The 21,799-nt window shown below is 35.3% G+C and overlaps 1 protein-coding gene across 5 annotated transcripts in view; it reads right to left on the bottom strand.

The window, feature by feature from the left end:
- EXOC2 (exocyst complex component 2) overlaps window positions 1-21,799 on the bottom strand; it is a 121,401-nt gene that overhangs the window by 71,654 nt on the left and 27,948 nt on the right. For all 5 annotated transcript variants that reach the window (XR_011902843.1, XR_011902844.1, XR_011902845.1 and 2 more), the window contains exons 5-9: window positions 20,465-20,578; window positions 16,577-16,701; window positions 4,632-4,712; window positions 610-755; window positions 432-513 (exon numbers count right to left, since the gene is read on the bottom strand). Coding sequence is in view for 2 of the 5 variants with exons in the window: in XM_072329228.1 (XP_072185329.1) it covers window positions 432-513; window positions 610-755; window positions 4,632-4,712; window positions 16,577-16,701; window positions 20,465-20,578 (548 nt within the window). In the remaining 3 variants the exon portion in view is untranslated. The remainder of the gene's footprint in view (window positions 1-431; window positions 514-609; window positions 756-4,631; window positions 4,713-16,576; window positions 16,702-20,464; window positions 20,579-21,799) is intronic.

Below are 21,799 nucleotides of genomic sequence, written 5' to 3'. Positions count from 1 at the left end.
AGAAGAAGAAATAAATCTCATCCGTGTCTTCAGCAGTAGCACGAACTGAAAATTACATTATTTTTCTAGGACATCAGACACTTTTGGATTTATTATGGGAAAAAATTTAAATATGTACCTGACATTTTCATATATAACAGTTCTATGACAAAAGATCATAGTTTGAAATCTTTCCAACAATATGTTGGAATTATCCACAGTCCCATTTTCAGTCACTGTAACCCTTTTTTCTCTCCCCAAATGTCCAGTCTTAATAAGTAAATTTGACTGTGAATATACCTTGCATAGAAAATCTGCTAGAAATATTGTTTAACTTTTCCTATATATACACATAACTTTTAAGGATTAAAAACATATGTCATTTTAAACTACTATGTGCTTTTTAGCTTATATGCTGAGAAGAAACAGAAGTAATACAATACATATCTTACATTTTTTGAATACTTGAACCTCTGTCTTTCCAAAGAGCGACTTGGCTTTTTCGTAGTCATTAATAACCACATCATAATCACCCTTAAACACAACAATAAAAAAACAAATAAGCATTTATATTTGTTAAAAGGTAACAGTCATTTCATCAAAGGGAAAAGTATTTTTAAAGGTTTATACCTTCTGGATATTTCTTTCTATATTCAGTGGAAGGTTGAAAAGAAATTTAAAACGCTGAAGAACATTGAGTGCATTTCTTGTTGAATCAGCTTTATCCTTGCGGCCCAGCACTTCTTGAAATAAAGTATCTGCTGTGTTACTGGCTCCTGTTTTAAAAAGGATGAAGTTAAGGGAAATTAGAGCAAGTAATCAGTTTAAATCATATGCAGATTTCCCTCATTTTAATGAATGGCATCATCATCTAAGAGATTTTTAGAGAAAATGAGTAACTATTGCTAAGTTTTTACTGTTTCTTCTGTGCAACAGTTTTTACATTTTACAACTGATGAAATACTATTTCAGAGGGAACCACTTAGCATTTTAATGTGGTAAGACCCCTGTGCAATTAAAAACAATCACTCTTTCCTATTTCAAATGCTTAACTTTGTTGCAGATATTTTATAGCTTGCTTTGGCTCCAGATCTACATTTTTACAACTAAATTATGCATCTCAGGACATGGAAAAAGTCAAAGAAAGTTTTCGCTCTTAGAAAAGTATAATTTCATTATGTTAATTAATGCTATAGCTTCCAGAGTTAGGACTGCAAAATTTGCAAGCTTCCCACGTTCTCAAATTAATTCTTAAATATGATTAATAATGTTCAATTTAAGAGAAACACTTTTAGAAGTACTGATGATTAAATCACAGACAATGGTGTGACTGAAAATTTAACTAGTTAGTAATAGTAACGGAATGAATATTGTTGTCTTCACCAAGCATTTAAACCCTATTTAGTTTCATCACATACAGGATTAAGGCTAGGACATTAATTTCATGCAATTACATTGTGATATTATTCATGGATATTCTTCAACACACAAATCCTTAGAACCTTTTATGATGGAACTATAGCGTGTTCTGTTTTGTAATAGAGTTTTTCCGTACTTCCTGAGAGATTAACAGTATTTCATTTATACTCGCACGCGATTATTTGCATTTTTCAACTCGTGACTTATTTTTAATTAACCAATAAAAGAAAAAAAGAACTGGAACTGTTTTAGCCTTTTTGATCGTTGCATGTAAAAGTTTCTACATTATCTGGTCTAGTGACTATAATTTAAGCAAAGATGAAAAAAATTACATCAGACTCACTGGGTGGCTTGCATGCCATTTTCTCTAGTCAACACTGTGGGTGGCCTGTTCATGTTAAAAGTAGTCTTTGTAAAATAATTGTTATATCTAAATAATGTTTAAACTTGGTTGAAATTCTAAAGCCCTGATGTAAAAAAAATGTTTTGTCAGGACAGCTATTCCTACTACATACTTTTTAATATAAAATACTTTAACCCACTATGGAGAAATACACAGTGAAAACAACTAGCTGGATATCTAAATACAGATCACTGGTGAAGTTTGATTTTATTTTCTTTTGATGCTTTAATAAATGTTAATTTTTTGAGCCCTTTCAGTAAATACATTCGGTTTGTTTGAATTCATACGTTTCTTATGCATTCTATTAAGGGTCAAGAAGAAACATACTGTATTCACAAAGTTTTCTTCAAAAAACAGTATTTCTTTAATTCATTGCCTTATCAAATGTCTAATTACTTTTTCAAAGTCAATTAGCAACTGCAACAACTGCACAGTGATTTCCATCTCCAGTTCAAAACTGCACGTTCATTTGTACAGAATTAATGATGCAAAATCCTCAACTTAAGGAAATGATTTTATTTCTTTTTCCTGTTTTACTTAGAAAATGAAGTGTGTTAAATCCAATGCCTTGATCATATTCAATGCTTTCTTCAGAATAGGTTTCTCCTCTAGGGCTTAGAAAAACACTGTAAAATTTCTTTCCTTCTCTGCTCTTCCCAAATCCCTTCTACATTAACAATTTATCTGTTCACTAGTAATGAATAATCTAAAAGTAAACTAGGAAGCTCATGGATAAAGGATGACTGATTATACTTTCCAAATAGACAATATACTTTGTGCAAATTACAGGAAATAAAATAAAATAAAATAAAATAAAATAATAAAAAAAAAGCTCTTGTTAACCAATAGTTGTCTTTCGCAGAACCTGTCAAAAACAAAACTTAATGGAATGCATCTGACCTCCTATAAGAGGCCATTCTTTGTGAAATTAAGTGCAGCCTATAGCATGTTTTTGTGAATATACATTCTGTAAGTTACTTAACAATTATATCTAGCAATCTAGCAGAAACTGCAAGCAGCTGCAGTTCTACCTACGGAAGCAGATTCTACTTCTACTAACTTCTGACATGTCATTCCAATAACTTGGCACATTCTCTTTGCATGCTTAGTAGCTGTAGAAAGCATCCTTTGTCTTAGGAGTCTGAATCAAGCTATCTACAACAACTGTCATTTAAGATATGCACCTACAACCTAGGAAGTGTAAAATCCAACTGAAGATTTTAAGTCATTTTTGAAAGCAAACCCTGTAACTCAAGGATTACAGCAGCACTTGAAAGCCTGTTCTTTGCAGAGCAGTAACTAAGGATACTTTTGAATGGTCAGACAAGAAACAAAGCTTTGATCCTAAACTACTTTGCATAATATTATTTACTCTCTTTAAATCCTTGTATTCCTACCCCCCTGCCTTCCACCCATCATGACTTGCAAAGTATCACAAGGAAAAGCAGCCAATTTTTTTTCGCAGCAGAGCCTAACACTCTGAAGTGGCTGGCAGAAGTTCCTCTAAAGATCCAGTTTGTATAAGACTATATTATCTGCATATAGATTTCAGGTATCAAGTGAAAAAGTGGTAATACATTATAGGTATGTTTATCTCATAATAGTGTACACAAAAACAAGTCACAGACCTTGAAATTTCACTCTTTTTTTGCCTTTTAATGTTATGTAATGTCATATAATTTTGTCAAAGGAAAAGTGCTCTCTAAAGGATCTGCACTAAGTGCTTGACATGACATAAACACACACAACTAGAGACAGCGCTAGCAACTGCAGCAAATGCTTCTTTCTCCTACCTCTCACACACAAGAACAATCAGCCTGCACACTACATTTTGCACATGCAGACACACATAATCTTTTCACATTATCAGTTGTGTGTGCATGTGGTTGGATCTTTTTTGTTGTTGTTTTGTACAAGATAGGGGAATAATGTTCAACCCACATCATTACTGAAAAAAGCCGAAGCTGTTCACAAAGCAAAGCAAAAAAATAGCCTGCTTTATTTGTGCTCCACACAAAAACACACGCAGTCACAGCTTTCTTCATACGAGAGAACAAAAACAGTGAACTTCCATGTCACTTTCTTGATTTCACAGAACACACTCAGACTGAGTCAGCTATCTGCATGTCATTGCTGCTTATTGATACAGCACTAAGGGAAACATCCCTTCCTCTGTGAAAAAAATCACAATGAAACAAAGTAAAATTATCTTGGCAGAAGTCCCAGAATTAAAAAAAGTAACTTTTTGATCTGCTGAAACACATACAAAACTGCACTGAATTCAAGCCACTTGTCTCAATGCGATCTTACAGCTAATACAGAGAAAAGAAAGTATCAAGAGCATTTCAAAGTTTCTAAAACAAATGCTAGTTCCAAGTAGTCTAAATGATAACACAAAGTGAGAAAGATTCTGTTAACAGATCTTGTTTCTGCAAACAGTTTGTTGGGTTTTTTTTTCCCCTCCTCTTGCTCAGATGTCTTACAATCCTGGTACTCAGCTCATCCTTCTACAGCTCCAGCTATACATAATATATTATATATAATATAATATATACTCTGTTTTCTTTGTATGCCTGTAACTGAGATACAACCAAAATTAATTGGAAGAAAATGCTCTAGATTTCCTTTGTTTTGACCACTGATGGTCACAGTAAAGACTGCCACTTACTCAAAAGGAGTTCCATCACACCTAGAATAGTTACCATCAAACAGGAAACAGCAAGAGAGAATGCACTGTTTTCAACTTTCTACCATATTCTGAGGAATATATTAAAGCTTGTTAGAAAGTCCAACATCCAGAAATAGTTGCTGTTGGAAGGACAAAACTTACTGTTCAGTACATTCTCCAGTTTTTGCGTCATGGATCCTTCTACTTTTTCCGTTCCATCCGCTTCCAGTTTTTGATGGATTGCTGGAATAAAGTGTCTAGTTAAAATGCAGGACGTTTTAATAGGTGGGAATACATTACATCAAAGTGACACTTTTAAACATTTTTTAAAATTTAATATAAAGTGTTATTTTTCTTGTTGGACATAAAAAATACAAACATGTTTCATCACAGCTGAGACTAGTGGAGGACAAGGCGCAGAGCCAGACACTGCAGAATTTTAACCATTACTTTAACACAGATTTACTCTACATTCTTGAACAAGTCACCAATGCTCAAGAAAAAGAAGAGGTCAGGGAGGCAAAATAATTGCATTTAGTTATTTTGTAGAACAAGTATTAATCATATAGTACATCATATCATATATCATTCAAGCACAAAATAGTTTTGGTCTGTAGAGTAAAATTTCTATGCTGGTCACACAGAAAAGTAATTGCCAATAATTCAAGCTTGCAGGGACAGCCACAGGGAGTCTGAGTAACCCCAACTCAGATACTACATATATAAAATATCAAGTAATTATTTTAAAATGTTATTTCCCCTTAAAAACTTTAATTTGTTAGACCTCTACCAATCAAAAGTTCCTGTTGCTTTAGAATAAACTGAGATGACTAAAAAACCTCCTACCACTGCCTGCTCTGTCTCAATACAGTAATCTGAAGTTGAACTACCCGTGAAAACAGTGATGCTGTTCAGCGTTTTTCAGTGAATAACAATACATTTTAGTTTAGACCATAAACACAGTTTTGAAAGTAATCTCTCAGTTGTCTCAGCCTATCTTAGATTGGTTTGTATGACAAGGTTTCTCAAATGAATTCTCTTCAGATGAAACTTAACCAGGACACGCATTCCATGAGTATGTCTAATGTAATCCAGCAGATACCTGGAATTCAGTCTACAGGATGAATCCCTACTTGTTGCTGGTATGTAGATGCAGACCAAAGACAACATGAACACAGATCCACAAAGCCTTAGTCAGGCAATCCTGTAGCATCAGTCCTGCTGTGAATAGTGAAAGAAGGTAGCTATTCTGAAAGAGGTTAGTTCTTTATGAGTCTCTCCTTGCTCAAAGGAAGAATTTCTACTTAAAAAGCAAAAGGGAAAAAAGGAAAAGTGACAATTCCAATTACCTTAAATGTTTAAATTTGACTCTTCAGTTGGTTCACGCATATAGAATCTCAATAAGCTTTGCTTTCATGATAATGAGACAGCACTTTCATTTTTGTTATATATATTTAATTCATTAGAGGCAAAAAATAATAATAATTTAGATTTAGGATACCATGTATCTTATGACAACACTTTAACAAAATGAACTGAAACTTACAGATCCCTACATATTTTAAAGGAACTACAACAAAAATCTATCCTACAGACTGTGTATCCTTAACAATAGCATATTATTTTATGTATGACATGAACACCACTTACCTGTAAGAATACCTCCACAATTTTATAACAAAACCACTAACTGTTCCAATGATGTTATTCCATTTATATACATCAGCTGGGTTTCTGTGCAGTCAATTACACTCTTTGCCATTAAAAACTGAACAGCCCATTCATTGGAACAGCAACCACAACATAAGCATATATATTTTTAAGCCACATGTTGCAAATACTACCGGAACTGTATCAAAGTGTAATGACAGGAATTTAAATATTTTAAACTCATTCAATAGAACACTTTCTTGAAAGATGCTTTCTACTTGGATGTAAATTTAAGGGAGAAAGTTATGTTTTGTTTCAAGAGTTTTTAAAATTTACTACTTTGTAGTAACTAATTACATAGCAGTAACTGCTAACTAAATAATTACTACCTTACTCCTGAAGGGAACAGGCCTCAAAATGTCCAAGATTAACTATAACATCGGAAGTACTATCAGAACCAGCTTTTACTGCAAATACATGCAAAATATGGTGAAGATTTCCTTTCATAAGCAGAACAAGAAGTTTTGAAAGAGAATGAATTATCATGTTACCAATTTAAAAAAAAAATGTGAAGTTATGAACTGCATGATTTGTTATTTTTTATTTTATTTTGAAGGAACCTTAATTGAACTTCCATCATAATCATTCACCAGTTCTTTAAAAGGCATCTTCTCCAAGCAGTTCTCTTTCACATTTCCCTGAGATAAGCATATACAATAGAGAAGCACTACCCCCTCCTCTTCCTTTTAAAATGAATGTAACGTATTTCATTGTTTTAGCATTTAAAGCCTGTCACCTGGCATGAAGTATTTGAGATTCTTAGTTTCAAGACATTGGTGTTGTAAATGTAGGAAAAACTGTCACATTAAGTCAATTCACAGATGTGCTCAGACAGAAAATGATGCCAACAAAACAAACAAAAAGCAGACAGTTAAGTTTTAGAGAGGTGAAAAGCACTGTGGAGCACACATAAAGACATATTAACAGGTAGGATAAACCAAAGGAGAGTTGGGCCACTGTCTAAAATAAGGCATCTTAGAACACAGAGAATAAAAAGTGTAGAGGTACTTAAACTACTCTGTGTGCACACAAAGGGAATTGCTGCATTCCTTTTATATGTTTAACGTACTACTTTCTTCACATACGCTATTTTTACACTTTGTATTCACATTTTGCAATAAGGGCATTCATATGTATGGCAAAGCAAGGTTACAAAAAAGGTTTTCAAAGTAAAAAAACAAAGTACACGTTCCTTCTGTGAGAACCAGGCAAGACATCTCTGAGTTAGAAGTTCAGACAAGAAAAACTATACACAGTCAGAAAAAATAGGTGTAGATGTAATCTGATTGGAAGGAATACAGAGATACTCAAAATACACTTTTCTTCTTAGATCAAGTCCATGTGGTAGTGGGCTGCTGCTGTAAAGGACAGCCCCCTTCTCTTCAAGCACTTGCACCTACATGCTTTCCTTTGCTGAATCTACCAATCACATGGCTGTAGTGCAGGAACAGTGAGATAATCTGGTGAAAAATTAACTTGGTAAAGAGTTTTCTTTATTTATTAGTGAGCTTGCCTAACCCTTGCCTTGGCTACACTACTGTCATACCAGCAGAGAGGAAGGAGCACAGGGCTGATGGAAAGCCAGTTTACGTTTTCCACACTAGCCACTTCAATTGCAGTTTCATTCTGCTGGCAGTGATGAATACGCAATAAGAAGGGCTTCCTTTGGAGGCCTGAAGAAAAGAGTGTTGGGCGAGATATTTTTCTTGTATTACCAGTTACCCTTGTCTTAGTTGGATTAACAGGAGGAAACCTAGGACAGACTGTTTACCATTACTGATAAACTTTACTGTGAGTAGCACAGAATAAACGAGCAGAGGATTTGGTCTAGATGCTTTAAGCAGGGCCAGAAAATTAACTGTGTTTTGTATTATCTTTGCCTTTATGTGCTCAGGTTGTCCAGTTAAGCAAGAATATTTAAAGGCTTGTAAGCTTCACAGCTACAGCAATATCTAACTTGTAGTAGTGAAGAAACAAGTTTAGAGCTCAAAATCTCCAGCCTATGACTAAATTCTGCAAACCGCTTATTTTTTCCAAAACATATGCAAAGTTCAGTCTGGCAAATAAACGACAACACAGACTTCGCAGTAGAATAAACTAGCAATTAATTTATTGTTGCTTATGTTGAAAACAATTTTATTTCATCTAAGGAAGGATACTGTTCACTACTTGGTAAATCTGTAGCAAATTAAACTAGGCTTTCAAGGTTATACAGTTTTTGACTTGCAAAACGCATTCTTGATTTACTCCTCAGATATTTAAAAACCATTCTTTGAGCTAAACACCAAGAGTAGTCTTCTCAAAACATCTTCAGTCTAACTCGTCTCAAAATGACAGACACGCAACTTTTCTGCAATGTTCTGATGGAAAGAGGTTCTACATGAACTTAGCATATCTGAAAATCTAACCCTTTTGCACAAAAGTACAGTTAAAGAAGAAAAAGTACTCAAAACATACCAAAACTTTTTAGTCAGAAACAGGAAGAAAGAAAACAAAAAAGAAAGAAAAAACAGACAAAAAGGAAAGACTGACTCAGCAAAGTAGTTCAAAAGATCTCATGTGGTAACCATAAACAATTTGGCACCAAAGAACAATAAGGAAAGGATGAAGAACACATGTTAACATGCTTCCAGCATTTATGGCACTGACTGAATGCCTTTGGTTTGCTTTTTAAAAAGATGTAACAATTTTCTGCTATTTGAGCAAAACAATACCGTTGATAAGGACAGCACCAGTACACACGATAAAAACTCCTCTGAACAGATTCAAACGGAGTGTGCAACCATATATAGTGCATAAGAATCACAGAAACATAGAATCACCATGGTTGGAAAAGATCTAAAAGATCATCCAGTCCAACCGTTCACCTATTACCAATAGCTCCCACTAAACCATGTCCCTCAACACAACATCCAATCGATCCTTGAACACCCCCATGGTTGGTGACTCCACCACCTCCCTGGGCAGTGCATTCCAGTGCCTGACCACCCTTTCTGAGAAGTAATATTTCCTAACATCCAGCCTGAATCTCCCCTGCCACAGCTTGAAACCATTCCCTCTAGTTAAAGGGAATACATAAAGACAGCATATCACAAGCAGTGATGATAATACGTTAGTTTCTTTAGGTTTAGGTTTTGGAAAAAGTTTGTTATTCTGGCCAACAGCCTGTACTACTACGTGTAATTACTTTTTTTCCCCAGAAAATTTCCAGATATTTTTGTGAACTGCAGAGTAAACTTGGCCTTATTTTGATAAACACTGCTAAGCCAAGCCAAAGTCACCAAAAAACTGAAGTAAAGGTAATATTCTCTTTAATTGCTTTTTTGTATTTTGTTTCTCTAGCACTTACTTTTTCAAGTTTAATTACATAACGCAACAGCAAAATTTCAAAAGATATAAAAAAAACAACAAAACAAAACAATGACCACAAAACTAAGACACAGTGCCAGGAGGGGACGTTCTATGCAAATAAGAGACCAAACATTGTTTAGCAACAATGTGAGAGAAAAGTTAACAGACCTCACAGAGGATTAAATTTAAGCAAATGCGACATTTCCAGGCAAATAACTCAATAAACCCTGTTTTGAGGTCTGTTTTTACCTATCTCATAGACCTATTAAGGACTGGACCCGGGCCCATACCAGGACACTTGAGAATTTTAGAACATGAAAATTGCGATCACCTTCGCAGTCCTCCTTTGGAGAAGGTCCAGAGGAAACCAATGAAGATGACTGAAGGGCCTGGGGCACCTCTCCTACGAAGATACACTGAAGGAACTTGGCTTGTTCAGCCTGGGAAAGAGAAGGCTGTGGAGAGTCCTCATTGTTGCTTTTTTTTATTTAATATTTATAAGCACTAGGGAAATCAACTTTTTACATGCATAGATAGCGACAGCATGAGGGGGACTGGTTTTAAACTAAAGGAAGGCAGATTTAGATTAGACCTCAGGGGGAAGGTCTTCACAGAGAGAGTGGAGAGGTGCTGGAACAGGCTGTCCAGAGAGGCTGTGGATAACTTGTCCTTGGAGGTACTTAAGACCAGGTTGGATGGAGTACAGTCTGATCTAGCGGCTGGCAACTCTGCTGTGACAGCAGGGTTGAAACTTGTTGATCCTTGAGGTCCCTTCTAATCCAAGCCATTCTATGATTCTGTGATGACTCTAGGATCTTCTTTTATATATATATATATATATATTTACTGACAGTGCTAACCCTTCCACATATGTGAAAACTAACAACAGAAATAAAACCAGCTTTTAAATGTTTCTTGTATGTTAAAAATTGGACTGAAGTAAAAATTGAGTCATGCAACTTGAAATTCAGCTGATTACCTGTAGGTTAAGACTGACCCAAATTTAGTCAAAGGTCATTTTTTGCATACTTGTTATTAACTGCAATATTTACTTCATGAAAGCAGCAAGTGCAAAACTGATTTTCCTTTTAAGCTTTTAAGTATTCTTTAAATACAAATTTTCATTTACCTGAAAACCCCAGATTCATAGAACACAACACACAGCTAAAAGCTGTTATGACTTCATCTATTTGGAGAAACTCTGCTACTAGTTACTGTGAACAGCTTACACTGGTAAAAAGAGCATTGCTTAAAAGGAAGCAGTATGAGCACTTAGCATAAAAACAGGTACAGGCTTGGGCAACAGAAACTTTGCTGTGGACAGAGACTATTCCTGCTGTTTCTCACATGTTCAAATCATACTACCTTCTAGCTTGGGACACTAACAAAAATTATTAGAAAATGCTGTGCTAGAACCTTACCTTTTGCAAAGGTTTTGTTAATAGAAGAATTTGTCTAACACAGAAGTTCACTGTAGGTATTGTATAAAGAGGAAGCATCCACTTGACATTAAACTACCTCACCATTCACTCATTTGACTAGAAAAACTTTATCGGGTCACCTTCATCTCAGTAGGCATTGTTCATTGCATGCTCGTGTTCTCCTTGCTGTATTTAGCATTGCAGTATCAGAACATACATTTTCAAGAAAGAAACTGTAATGAGAAACAATTCATTTTCCCATTATGCCTAGCTGATGATTCCCATAAACATAAATATAAAATATATGGTAATGTGTGCAATTGCTTCTTATTCAGCGTACATATAATGTAGTACAAATACGTTAAGCCCTCAGAGATGAGCATCCCTTGGAAAACTACATGGTGAACTTAGGGCCTATCAGCTATTGTTTCCTGGCCACTCAGAGGCAGGATCTTAATTCTTAAATCACGTAAACTGCATCTACTGTAGAGCACACGCACACACATGAACTGTAACTCTGAGCCGGCTGATGTGCTGTCAGATACATGATAAACACACAGTATCCAAGCTTATCACAGGCAGCTTGTGTCCACAGCCCCTTTCTTTCTTATCTCTACAAATTTCCATATTGAAAATTACCAGGAATAATTCTTCACTGTTCTTACTTTACAAAGCCTGTATTCCATTGCTTGAAGCAGAAGGAAGACAATAACATTAACAGCCATGCCACACTGAATATGGATCCACACTAGTTTTTAAATTCAGTTGTATGACTTGGATGCTAATCGTATGTTTGAATTTGATTTATCAAATGCTTATGTTTAAAGAAACACTGAATTTAAAGCTCAAATTTGTTCTGGATAACCATGCTTCAAAGACAGCAATGTCTTTAATTGCCAATATGAATGTCATACTTGCATGTTTTTATGGAACCGAACAACCAAAGTGTCCATTATTTATTTATTTATTTTACTGTTACTAAAATAAAAATAAGCACTGCAGCCTAAGGTTTCTAAAGCACCTCTGAAAAAACACATTCAGAGTAAACTCATTTGCTAGCTTTCCAGAGGATTCTGCGTGGAACCCAATTTGCCTGTGGCAATAAAACATGATGTCTCTACAAGCCTATAAACAGTACCGCTTTTAGGAATGCTGCTTTCTAGGATGCAATTAGAATTATGGGAAACAAATCAGCTGAACTCCCTGATGCTGACAAGTGGGTCAAGCTGAGGCGCTCAGTTCCCCTCAGCTCAGTTTACAGCTCCTTTCAGCTGACGAAACAAACTTCCTGTTGAACATCTCTGCTGTGACACAATCACTGTCAAACTGTCAGCCAAGCTAGCAGACAGCGAGACACAAGGATCTGATAAGGCAATTCTATTTTTCAAGAAACTAAACCAAGCAAACAAGGGTTCTGGCTTATTCAACTGCTTATTTTCTTAGTAAACCCCTTCTAACACGTGTAACATAACAGAATCATAGAATCACAGAATGGCTTGGGTTGGAAGGAAACTTTAAGTTCATCTTGATCCAATGCCCCTACCATGGGCAGGGTAGCCAACCAACAAGCAACCTGGTATAAATCTCAGGGTTTTCACTTCATTCTGGTGAAAATATTAAAACAAATGTACGTGTGTAATGCAGTCTGACAGCATGCTTAAAATCAAGACCGTTCTTACTGACCCCTACTAATGAAAACACTATATTAAAAAAAAAGAATAGTAATTCAGAGTTTCCCTGATGAAGTTCTTATATTTGCAGTAAACACTGTTCACAGAGTATGAGTTAAGAAAGCACATACAGAAAGCTAAGTATGGAAAACTTGGTAAAACAAGTGATCTGCCTACAAAAAGTACCATCCTGTACCAACAATGCAGAGAGAACGAAGAGAAATAACAACACACCGACAGCTCTGCTACACAGCAAAATCCCACAGAGAAATGGAACTGATCTACAGTTTATAAGGCACAGTCACTGGGGTTGGAAAAAGCATTCTAGAATATCTGGAAAGGAAAAGTGGATGCCTAAATTCTTCCCCACTGACATTTCCTCTTCCGAGAACATGTACGATTTTAGAATATCTTTCAAAAAATATTGAATAATTAAAATAAAAACAAAGATAAAACAAATCGAAACCCAAGCAGCTCAGGACATTTAAACTTTACTGGAAAACTGACAGAATGGTTTTCCCTTCAGTCACTTTTCATCTGTAACAGTCCTATCCTCAGGAACAATGAAAGTTCATAGAATGGAGGCTGTGTCTTGTGATGAAGTCAGCTTACGGCTTTCAAACAAACTAATATTGATGTTGCTTTAAGCAGATACAAGGTCTAGGGGCATTTTTCTAAATCAGAATATAAAACAAATTCACCCTTGTGCGTGAACAGAAAAATGGCATCATATCATCTTGTACAAATGCTGTGTAGTCGGAACATAATGGGACTTTCAATTCTGCTAAAGAGTTTGAATTTCACAGCTGCGTGCCTAGAAAGTATTTTGTTTTGTTTGCTCTTCTTTTGATTTTGTTTGTCTTTAATTTTGCACCTGAGTTACTTCTCCAGAAATGACTCTAGTAATGCTCATTCTGAATTCTTTGCACTTTTTCTTTGACAATAATGTAGTAATGAAACACCCTGGAAACAAGCTGTGACATCTGGCATGAGGGCTTAGGTGATGGTGTCAAAGATTTCCATTTTTCTTGCTGCTACTGGCATGCTCTTGACATCCAACTTAGCTGTTGCTTTTAACAATAGAGCTCTCTCAAAAGATATAGGTTTTTTTTTTTCCAGTTAGACTCCCTCAAAAACATTCTGTGTGTGGAGGAAGGAAAGGGCAAACATATAGCTCTGAACTACAAACACAAAAGTTAAATGCAACAAGTTTATTCATACTGAAATGAACCCAAAACACTTCTGCATGTGCAATTAATAGTAAATCTCAAAAGAAAAATTCATGTTAAAGTACCAGATAAGACAACTGTGACCTGAAACACATTTTCGTCAACGGTTTGGTCTCAGAAGTTAATAACTAAAGATTGCATTGATTTTTATATTCCTTGAATTCCAATTCTATAGATCTAAATGTAGAAGAGATTAAGATTTGAAGTCTCTAAATTTTTTTTACAGCAAAGTCATTCATTGTAACAACTCAAGATACAAAGTCTTCTTCCTTTCAAATATTTAATGGAGACCCACAGGGAGGAAGACAAAAGACATTTATTTTGATTATGGATGAAGAGTGGCACCAACCACGAATCATCCCAAACTTTTAAGTTTGTAATTCATCTGAAGGACTACATGATTAAACTCTAATTTTAGGTAAAGCAAGCATGGATAAGAGATGCCAAACATTATTACATCTATCAGAATTTTAAATTCCAAATGGAGCATTTAGTGAAATAAATAAGCTTGCTTTCTCTATTATTTCATTAGAATTTATTTATTTATTTGCATTCCAAATAGCTGTCTGGCCTCTCTATTTATCAGTCAAGCAGTTTCCAAAAATAAGAAGCTTTTACTTTAATAGACGAGATGAGAGAAAAAAAACATTTATTTGTGTTCTTTCTAGAAAAGCCACATTCTTTATGATTTGCATTAACTTTCTGTAAATGCTACTAAGTCTTCGCTAGTCCAAAAAATAATTTTACAGGGTAACACATGATCACCAGCACTGCTTTTTTTCCATAGCAGTAACTGTTAGTTTTATTTCCCAACTCAGTACACTTGGGAGTATTTAATAAATTTGGACGTGAGAAACAAGTCACATTTCAATATTTGTTCAGGATTATTTAGGATTTTTAACTATTACAAAAAAAGTAGCACTGCAGATTTTCAAGACATTGAAGAAATTTTCTTAAAAAAATGGCCTACTGCCAATTTGAATTCTTAGCATTTAATAAAGAACTGGTTAAAAACAGAGTTAAAAAACATGCCACGTACTCATTCTTCCTCATCTCTTTTCATATGACTACCACCTTTACTACTTCCATTAAAGCCTCCAGTTCTTCTCTTCTGTTACTGAAGTCTTATCTAGATTTAGGCCAAGGTGTTCAAAGCTGATCTATTAGCTCAGTTCTGGATGGGGTAGCAGATTTTCAGAAATTAAGATCTGTTGTGAGAAGAGCTGTCAGATTGATTAAAATGAGATCTTTCTTATCAAAGCATGCAAGCCTGCACCTGCAGAAAAGAGGTTATCTAAGAATGACCAAATTAGGTGAACAGACAGAAGTTAGGAATCACTCGTGAAAATACTGTCATCTGAAGGGCATGTCACAAGTTTTAGTCTTGGGCAGAAATATGAATGGAACACCAAGTGAAACAGCACTTCTTTCCCTTCTCCCTGAGACACAGAAGTGGCTATCAGATGGTTAGTGAGCGGCTGGTAAGTAGGTCAACAGAAAAGCAGTATTTATCCAAAGGAGTATCCTTAAAACCAACAGAAGTGCTAGCTTGAATGAAGCTGTGAAGAGATAGATACAAATACACTTAGTCTATGATGCATGTAACTCATGATCAAAAACGGAAATCCTCCAATATACAAGAGCTGCTCTAAAAGTAATGCCTTCTAGTTTATGATGTTGGTCCACAACATCAGCAGTGCACGTTGATGGCATGGCAGTACAAGTTCAATCTTCCCACCAATACTCCATTTCATTCTGTTGCTGTGCAACATGGCAGCAGAGGGGCAATCTAACAAAACAGTGAGATGCAGAGGTGTGTATGAAGCGAAGGTGTGAATTCCTCTATGTGGAAAAAGTGGCACCCATTGACATTTGTTGACACTTGCTGAATATTTATGCAGACCATGAGATGTAAGCCCAGTGAGATGGCAGGCAGCGCATTTCAGTAATGGTGACATCAGTGGGCCGCCTCCACTGGAGATTTTTTATGACCATAGCATGTAGGCTTTATTACATCGCTGGAAAAAATGTCAGAGCAAAATATGAACAATAGGTATACTATATATATGTATGCTGCCTAGTAGTAAACTTCAAACCTATTGGAAATGGCCCAGTAGAGTCACTTTCTTAGCCAGCACAGTCCTTGCCATCAGGTACTCTAGTCCTATCTAGTTTTTACCTGAGAGACATTTTATGTATCAAGTAAATGTGGATGTCTTTACACACATATATGTAAGTACATATATACACACAGACAAACAAAACTACATATACAGAGAGAAACAGCTGATATAGTCTCATTAGCGTGCCATTTTTCCTATGGTAAGCAGAATATAAAGGCAGAACAATTTCCTCAACCTGTGGGTACTAAATTTTCATATAAATAATGTAGTCTGATTATGGGATAAGGCATCATGGAATAGAAACTTTTATGTTGCTGTAGTCTGTAAAACATATTAATAAACATCTCTTGTTCCACATTTCCTCACTTTTCTGGATTTGTGGGATATAGTTTCAAAAACTGCCTTCAATTCCTGACATACTTTTGGTGCTGTCATTTGCAAATATACCATAGCAATAAGCTAACCTGTCTCAGCTTGTGATCAAAGTAACATGGAGTTCAGTTCCAGAAAAGATTGCAAAGAACAGTGTTTTTAATATTATATTCAATCACACATGTAGATACAAACTTTTCTTTTATACCATATTTACTAAGTAAAATTTACCTGACAGAGCATCTTGTGCTTCAAAAAATGTGCTGAGACCTCCTTTCACATAAGCTAGACTCCCCTCATTTTTCTTATTGGCTTGTTTCTTCAAGTTCACAACAGCCATTTTGAGCTGATCAAAACTGAAAAACAACAACAACAACAACAAAGAAGAAAATAAATCATGAAATTCAAACAACAAATAAGGTCACCTAATAAATAAATAGAATGAGTTACTTGGAAAATAGCTACTGCTGCATAAACTGTTAAAGAGAGCAATTACTAACTAGTTCGATTCATGACCATCACTATTTACTCTTTGTCTACTCACTAGGTCAGGCTACCCAGGAATTTCTTAAGTCTGGTGTTGAACGCTTCCAGGTATGGCACAACCACAACTCCCATGGACAGCCTGTGCTAGTTCCTCCCCAACCTCTGAGTGAAGAATTTTTTCTCTTAAGTTATGTTCCTAGATTCATTATAAAAGCACCATGACAAAGAAGCTCAGAAATGCAAACACATGATTTTCACCCTTAAGAAGTCTTTTATTCTACCCACAGGACAAACCCATCTCCCTAATACAAAAGCATCAAATGGAAAATCTACACCATATCACTGGGTGCAGAAGGAAACAATAAAATAAGGAAACTAAGATACACAGCAATTCCACCAGTAGCCTTTATACATCTTAAACTGTGGTACAAGAAGATATATTGTAAGCAAAAACAAAACAGAACTTTAGATCAGGCAGTAAAGAAGGCTATCACCACCTGTTGGGAGATTAAAAAAAAAATAAAACCCAAACCCCGGTGAACTTTATTTTTTTATACCAACGACGTCACAACATTTTTGCTGTATTTCCTGTTTCCGTCTGCTGGTCAGAAACCACATTACTCAATGACTGGATTAGTCTACTTGGGCATACAAGAAGTACTTAACAGCAGCTTTTTCAAACTAAAAAAGATCCGTATGGTATCCTTTCTAAGCACTATTTCTGATGATCTAATTGTACGTCTAAATAGTTTATTTACATTTGCCAGGCTGTTGCTGTGGGGGGAAAAAAAAAGATGCTATTTTGATTACTTAAAAAGAATTTCCTTAAAGGAAAAAACATACATAAGCTAACCAAAACATTGGTGCACCACACATTTAGCATTTCCAGTACCTGAGGTTACATAGAGGACAAGAACTAAATCTTTCCTCTGTATTTCCTGTACAACAGCACAAATTATACAGGGCAGATGATTCTGAATTAATAGCAACAGAATGTTTCTAAAATTAGACAACATGAAGTGGGGAAAAAAACCTGTTTCTTAAAATAGAATTACAGTTAGACTCAAAACATGATTAGATTTATCTTATCCTTTGAATCATTCTTCTATTTAATACGTTTCCAAACTTTCTGAATTTTCAATACTAAAATTTTAAGTTTCCTAAAGTAATATGAATCTTATTATTTTACTAGACTGAGGTCACCATGACTTAAAAGCTGATGATATTCAATGACAAATTGAAAGGTGTTTGTTCTTTTTTTCCCCCCAAGAAAGATTAACAATTTACACCAATACTCAAAAACAAAGCAAAACAACACACAGAAAAAAACAAACAAACAATCAAACAGAATCACAGAATTATCAAGGTTGGAAAAGACCTAGAAGATCATCTAGTCCAACCACAACATTGAAAATATTCCTTAAGAGGAAGTTTCAGGTTTACATGACAATGGACTTTAAAGCATTGATCCATTGGAATAGTACATGGTAAAATGGTACCATACAAGGTAATGTATCAATTCATAGTACTGATGATCCGCAAAATCAGTGTTTCTGCTGACACCTTCTCATATTAGAGATACGAACATTACATTATATCGCTTTTTATATTCTATGGTAATAAGAATCAGTTTACTTTTTTAATCAGTATCCTTAAAGGTAGATTAATCACATATGACATGCACAGGTCAAATCAGATCTCAGCTTCCAGTGGTGGTGACTCTACAGCTTTCAAAGTTCCCTGCTTCTCTGGTTTAAGCCATCTACTATTGTTTTAATCTTCATCTAACCTTGCTGTTCTATTCTTAGTAAACCAGGAACAACCGATATCCACTTTAGAACTCTCTACATCTCTACATTTCAGAACAGCATTTTGTAGTAATTTTATTACCTTTCTAACAGCACTTAATACATTCAAGCTATATATGCACAGATATTTACATTATTCTGTTCTTGTGGATCTACTTTCAAGTTTCTCGAACAGAACCCCAGGGCAACCCCATTTTACTCCAGTAATGTTCTTGTCTAAATCTATGTGTGGATTTAGAGCTCCCCTTATTTGTTTCCCAGACCGTAAACACGTAAAGCCACTTGAAGCTGGGCACTTTCAGTTGGTTTTGACTTTCCTACAGCTCTCTCAGTTCCATCACAGGGCCATACATGTTGCAGTATGATCTCTGTACCTTCAGTTATCTGCAAGCTGCTATCACAGTTCCCTGACATTTCTAATTTGAAGTTTTTGTCACAAACTGCAAGCCTGCTGGCAAAAAATGCTTCCACTTACTTCAGTGTTTCAGATGAATCCCATTTCTCACTGACAGCCTTTATTCATCAATAGAAAGTCCATGGCTACGGAAGTATCAGAAGTGAAAACTAGTTCTACAGCCAGCTGTGAACCTACAGGATGCATCCACTACTACTCAACCTATCTACACTTCACCTGTAGATCAAAGAAAATATCTGGGCCCCCATGTTTTTCATCTTTGTACCCAGAGCTTTGCCATCGCTTTGTCCTTCATCTCCCTGTATCTGTCCTACGTCTCTCTTGGCACTGTTACAGCTGCCCAAATAAATGAGCAACACAAGGGCAAAGTTTACAGCAAACTTCTTAAAAACACATCAGAAGTTGATTGTTCTTTCTTACTTTGTTTTCTGAGACTTTTAAAAACCTAGCAGTTTCCCAAAAAGTAATTTTGTTGTGTTAAGTACAATTTTAAAATATCCTTCTTTTAGTTTCTTATTTCAAATGATGCCATCTTTGTGTGCTTATTAGGCAGCAATGATCTCTCACTGTTTTGACTCCTTCATCTACCATAAATTGTGAGTAAATAAAATTATTTCCCAGGTATATCAATGGATATATTTTTGAGCTCTTAGACCAAACCAAAACATAGTCTTTCCCCCTTGCAAAAACAAAACAAAACACCAGACCATCTGGTCTTATAATTACACAATGAAATAAATTCACAAAATGGTACTTCCCTTCAGATTGCTAATCAGAATGCCCAATGGAAAGCAAAAATCGTCCTCTAGTGAAAATGGCTTCAAGCATTATCTGAACACCAGCAAACAGTAGTTTCATAACTCACACAAGCGGAAATATACATGTAAGATACCCTGTGTAAGCACACATTACTGTGTACAAGATATAATAAAGAAGAACTGTCAAGATTTTTAAGATTTACACACAAGATTTACTCAGCTGTCTCTAATGCAGCATTTTCCATAGGAGTTAACTCAAAGCTGATGGATATCATAATCAGTTTTACTCTTAGTCTGTTCAGTATCCTCATCCTGAGCCTACAGTCACAAGCTAGCATCTGGAGTTTCCACTCAAACCCATGTTACTTAATTTCTTTGTTCATAAAAGTATTTAGCTTGAAGCAAGGCAACCACCATTTCACAAAGAAAAAAAATCAGGCCACAAATCAGGTCTGGTTAAAACTGACATTGCCATCCTGATCACACGGAGCAAAATGACCCTGTTGATTCCAGTCTATAGCCATACAGAAATACCACAGACAACAGAGATTACAGGTATGTTAATTTAATGTCAATAGCCAACAACACGTCTACTATACACGGCAATCTACTTGATGTTATTAAAGCAATTATTCATATAATAGCAACAAACCTTGTTGTTGAATGATTCTCAATCAGGTACCACGCAGCAGAGAAGTTTTCACTAGTGAAATCAGCACTCATCCCAGGGAACAGCGTCTCTAAATCTTTTTGAGGAAATCGGCCTCTGAAAAATGAATGTTCATTTCTTCAGTAGCATGCATTATTATAATTTGTTTAAAGTTTTAAAGGCTGTATAAGACAGCAGCACGTGTTCCAATGAAATGTAAACATAAACTTGCAATTCACAAATAATAATAAATCTGGTATTTCAGACATATTTATGACTAGGAAAGAAAAGACTGAAATCTAAACTAAGTAAAACCACTTCGATCATTTTGATTTTGCTGTTATGCATATGAAAAAAATAGTATTGTCTATACAATATATTTTTAAAGAAAAAGAACTGCTGCATTCAGAAAACAGGACAAACTCACTATAATACTACTAATATCCAAACACAGGACCATTATTGCTGAATATACTTTAAGTCAACTTTACCCTTTAAAAATCGAAATACCTATACCAAATAGAGCAAATCAGAATATTCTCTATAATCTATGAATTAGTATCTATCTAACATGACAGGACATCATCAGGTTGACTGCTAGCAAGGGATCTTGCACCATGCCTGTCTAGAGGCCAATCAATTTAGAGCAGGAATCCATCTGTTTTTTATTCAGTCTTACAACACAGATACATAGCCTATGAGCCAACTGCTTGTGAAAGCAGATTCTCCGCAATGTTAATTTTCAAATTACAAGTAGTTTTGAAGATACTCACTTAGAAAATGTAATTCATTTGTTTTAAGTCAGTAGAATAAAAAAACAAAAAACAAAAAACAAAAAACAAACAAACAAAAAAAAAACGTTAAATCACTTGTGATAAGAACACAACAATATTTTTCTTAGTCCAGACACACACACTTACCCAGCAAGTGTAATTAATTCACCAAGTGTATTAATTCCACCAAGCACACCTAATGTATCACCAAATGCACTTATCACTCTTTACCACCATTTATATCCAATTTTCAGAAATGAATTTTGCCAAAGTACTTTAAAGATTTGTTATTTCATTTTCAGATCACTCAGTCAATAAAATCCCTCTCTGATGCTCACATGCTAGGTGAACTCTGCTACTCAAAGTACTTTAGACAAAAATGCAAAGCTGCAGTATCTTGCATGCAAGATCAAACCCGGGGGATGGGAGTCAAACCAGAGTCTGCTATTGGAAATTGCATTAAATGTGCACAAGAAACTACTTACATGGACAGAAAAGCGGTGATTTGCTAGAAAGCTATTTTTTTCTGTATCCTAAACGTGTAAGAGGATGGCTAAAGTTGCTT

This window comes from Excalfactoria chinensis, chromosome 2 (genome assembly GCF_039878825.1).
Source record: "Excalfactoria chinensis isolate bCotChi1 chromosome 2, bCotChi1.hap2, whole genome shotgun sequence".
NCBI lineage: Eukaryota > Metazoa > Chordata > Aves > Galliformes > Phasianidae > Excalfactoria > Excalfactoria chinensis.
This window is presented reverse-complemented; position numbering and strand designations above follow the sequence as displayed.